This window comes from Centrocercus urophasianus, unplaced genomic scaffold (genome assembly GCF_019232065.1).
Source record: "Centrocercus urophasianus isolate 14NV4802_14NV808 unplaced genomic scaffold, USGS_Curo_1.0 seq_1014, whole genome shotgun sequence".
Taxonomy (NCBI): Eukaryota; Metazoa; Chordata; class Aves; order Galliformes; family Phasianidae; genus Centrocercus; species Centrocercus urophasianus.
Window position 1 is genome coordinate 1 of NW_024884159.1, and position 4,108 is coordinate 4,108.

At 53.7% G+C, this 4,108-nt stretch overlaps 1 protein-coding gene across 1 annotated transcript; it reads right to left on the reverse strand.

Moving 5' to 3' along the window:
- Nucleotides 1-1,788: 1,788 nt before the first annotated feature.
- LOC122166957 (activated RNA polymerase II transcriptional coactivator p15-like) lies at nt 1,789-4,066 on the reverse strand. The gene is made up of 3 exons (XM_042831106.1): nt 3,896-4,066; nt 3,576-3,684; nt 1,789-2,365 (listed from the first exon to the last, which is right to left on the reverse strand). Exons 1-3 carry the CDS (start codon nt 3,995-3,997, stop codon nt 2,286-2,288), a joined length of 291 nt encoding a protein of 96 aa, XP_042687040.1. The 5' UTR covers nt 3,998-4,066; the 3' UTR covers nt 1,789-2,285.
- Between the last annotated feature and the right edge of the window lie 42 nt (nt 4,067-4,108).

Below are 4,108 nucleotides of genomic sequence, written 5' to 3' on the forward strand. Positions count from 1 at the left end.
GCTGCCTCCTCGCCTCGCCCTCGCGGAGTCTGGCCATGCCCCGCGCCCGGCGCGGCTGCGGGCGGACGGGGGAGGCAGCGCGCCTGGGAACGGCCCCGCCGCCCGCGCCGCCGCCGCGCAGCCACAAAGGAGCGCGCTATGGCGCCCCCTGGCGGCGCACGGCGCTACGGAGGCGCTGCGGGGCGGCGGTGGGCGATGGCCTCCGAGCGATGCTCGGGGAGGAAGCGGCGCGGCGCGGCTCCGTTCCGGCTGCGGATCCCGGCAGACCCCGCTCAGGCCGCGCCGGGTGAGGCGCAGCCATAGCGGAGCGGCTGCCGCAGCCCCCGAGCTCAGACCTGCCTCCCTATGTGACAACGGGGGCTGCCGTCCCAGCAGCTCCTCCGGCTGCGGTGGATGCTGTGAGGCAGCAGAGGAAAAGCAGCACGTTTTGGGTGGCCTGGGCTGCTCCCATCTCTGCTACATCGGGGTGACACTGAAGCACCAACCAGCCCACAGTTCTGCCCCTCGAGAAGCAGCTGCTTTCATAGGATTGGCCTCTGCTTCCCCTCAGCTCTGCTCCCGACTGGGCATCGTGCATGGAAATGGCTGCTTTACAACCTTCCATCTGATTCCCCAGGGCTGGGACAGAACGACCGAGCCTTCCCAGCACCACGGGTTCACGCCTTTGGCACACACAGGAGCACCCAGCAAGCCTTCATAACCAGCAGAGCTTTTCTGCCAAGGAAGCAGGAGAGGGGCTTGGACAGCAGTAATTGCAGCCCTGCCCACACACAAAGCTTCATCTTTGTACTGAGGAACGGCCATCAGGACCGACAGCCCTGCACTCGCTGTCGGATGACCCGAGGTGAGCAGCAGCACAACCTCTGCACAATCACACGCAGCCAAGAGCTCTCAGCCCAAGGACTGCCACACTTCCAAGAGCAGCGCGAGCAGCACAGCTGTGTGACACAGCACAGCAGCACACCCAGGCTCTCACCGGCCAGAGGGCCGCAGCACTTTGCTGTGTGAGCACAGGACGAGGGGGAAGGCAGCAGTCACTGAGCTGCCCACCCTCACACCCCTGAGCCCTTCACTCAGTTGAGATGGTCTGATGGTTTTCCTCCCCTCACGCCCTCCTGCTATCCCTACTGGAAGTGACAGCAGCTCGGAACTCAGCCTTTAGGAAAGCCTACTTTCCATTCACAGCTCCGCCCCACATCCTGCACTCAGCCCCGCGCTGTCACAGCCCAGCACCTCTACAGAACAACGGCTCCAGTACCTCCTACTCCACCAAGGTGTTGCAAGTGTCACAGGGATATATTTAAGAGCAGGAAGCACTCGGATACTATGGAAACCAGGGCAAGGAGAGAACCCAAAATAGACAGAAGACGCAGGCTGCTGCAAAGTCTGTTGAAGTCTTGCTGAGGAGGGCTGTGCTTGCTGCAGCTGATCCTGGAGTGTGAAGCATTTGGAGCCCAAGCAGAAAATACCCTCTCTCTATTCTTCCCATAGCTTGCCATCTTAGGCTTTTAATTTCCCTCTTTAATAAGCCTCCAAAGTTCCTTTGAATGATTGCCATTCTTCCTTCCCACGGCTTGGAGCAGGCTGCTATCTGACTGCTTCTACACAGGAGTATTGGGAATGTGTGAGAACAGGACAGAGCACTCCTGAAAGGAGAACTGCAACCTGCAGACACCTGAAACTAGGAGCTGAAGTGCAGTATTTCACAGGCTGGCAACTCTTTGTAATGCCAATGCATTTATTGTGCGCGTTCACCCTCTACAAACCAACCATTCTCTGAAGTGTAACAGCCTCCTTCACTCCATGAATAAAAAAAAATAGAATGAAAGGAATCCCAACAACGCAGAGAATACTTGAAATACCCAGAACGGCAAGTGGAAAAGATAGAAACGATGATGACTTGAGGTATATAAGCCATCTCACTCAGCACTCAACCAAGTGGAGGACAGAAAAAATGCAGAGCAGCCAAAGCTGCAGACTGGCAGCCGTGCCCCCTGGAAAGCCAGGCTGCAGCTGTGTCCTCCCAGGCACTCAGAGCTGCTCGGCTCCCTCACTCGCACGGATCTCGTGTCTCCCCGAGACCAGGAGGGTGAAATCCTTACACTGGCTCGAGTTCCACGTGCTCATTACAAGTGTCAGAGACATTTCCATTTCCATTACCACCACCTCAGTGCAGAAAAGCCCGCGTGGCCAAGGAAAAGCGCCAGGTGAGATTTCTTGGCCCCATCGTTCTCAGCTCACTCCAGGGGAACCAAACAGATTGAAGACGTCCAACATCCTCCATCTCAGAATTTCTTGACTGCAGCATCAATCTCAGGAATTATCTCCTTCAGCTGGTTCCACTGTTCTGCAGACAGAGCAATGCCTGGAAACAGCAGAAAGGGCGTTGGGAGCAAGCAGCCAGCATCAAGCAGCATCCCACAGCAGCTCCTTCGAAAGAGTTACAGAAGGAAAAGGTGCAGCCTGAGCCCAGAAAAGAAACAGGGGCAGCCTGCTGAGCACAGCAATTGTGTCAGTGCTTCAGCATCCATATCAGCAAGTACTCAGTGCTATCACAAAAGCACTGTGTGAGAACAGGAGATCGAGCTGCCTTTCAAGGAGTTCTGCAACCTCTTGTAGTCTGTTCCTTGGGAAAATTCCCACCTCCGTGAGCTGGAAAGAGATTTTAGGAAAGCCTTGCTGTACCCAGCAGTTAGAGAACCGTCCTTTCCACCACCCAAAGGAAATGCCAGCTCTAGCTCTATTTAGAAAAGCTGCTGCTAACAAGAAACCATGACTATAGCTTAAACTCTAGAAAAGAGCTGGCTTTTTATTTTTAAGACCAGTAGAGATAAAGTCTTCATTTCCCTTCCCTCTCTTTCAGGAAACAAATACAGTCATGGAATTGCAGAGTGGGGTCCAGCTAAACGTTATCAACTTGTTCCTTATGGCTTTGTTAAAGAATGAGGGCTGAGCTTTATTAATTTCTCTAGATAAAAATCAGGGGCCAACAACTCCTGAGAAAAAACAGCAGAGGCATTAATTAAATGAAAAACATTTCCTCCTGATTTCTATTCTAGCTAACAGATGTTCTGTTTTCGGTTGCAAGTGTGGTTTTTCCAGCCTGGAAGGTGCCCACAATGCTCCTTTCCCTCTCCACCCCAACGGGCACAGAAAGGTTTCATTGCTCTGCTCCCAACTTCCAGGGTAAGCAATACCCTCTGAGTAATTTATAGCAGTTTCTTCCTTGAAGGAAATTAATTTCTGCAAGGAAAACCGTGCTTAGTGGTTATGGAGCAAACCAAGCTCAAAGAAATTCATCTGCCTTAACACAAAAATCAATAGGAAGAATCAAAACATTCCTCAATTTGTCTCACAGGAGCTGCATCTTTGGTGAGCCCTACAGCACACCTGGCAGGAGAGAAGAGCAATGTAACGGTCTGGGGCCTGTGAACCTCAAGGCAAGCTGGCAAGTCATTGTTAAAGTCTCAAAGCAAAAGGTCTAAGCTGAATAGTGACCCATCAGTGAAAAACCAAAGGCAGGCTGGGAGAGCCCAGCACAGCCTGCAGACACCACGCAGAGAAGCCAGCAGTACCTTTTCTCCCCGGTTTCATGTCCCCCTCCTTATCCATGTAGAACTCCCTGATGTCCACCAGCACCTTCCCCTTGAAGCAGGACACTCGGACGTAGCGCAGCTTCCCAATCTGCAGGAACACAGAGCCAGCATTGAGCCCTGCTCCACAATGAGCTGCTCTGCAGCCCACGGGGTTGCTCACAACACCAGAGGAGCAGCAGGGGAGCAGCAGGCATCCTAAGAAGCCAATGCAGCTACAGAGGAGGCGAAGGGGAGACCTGTGCCAAGAAAGGAAGGTATGAAGAGGAGCACGAAGAGGAAGGGGGCTGTGCCCTCCATACCTGGAACATGCCCTCTTCTTCGCTGTCCCGTCCCTGGCGCTTTGCTGCCACTCTCGAAGGCTTGGCCTCCATTTTGGGCCGTTTCTCTGACTTCGAAGGCATTTCTTTCTTCCTTTTCTAGAGAGAGAAGGATCACCATTTTCAACGGCATGGTCTAAAAGCTGCAGGCCTCTCCCTGAGTCTTCAGTGCCTGTGCTCACTAACAGCATCCAC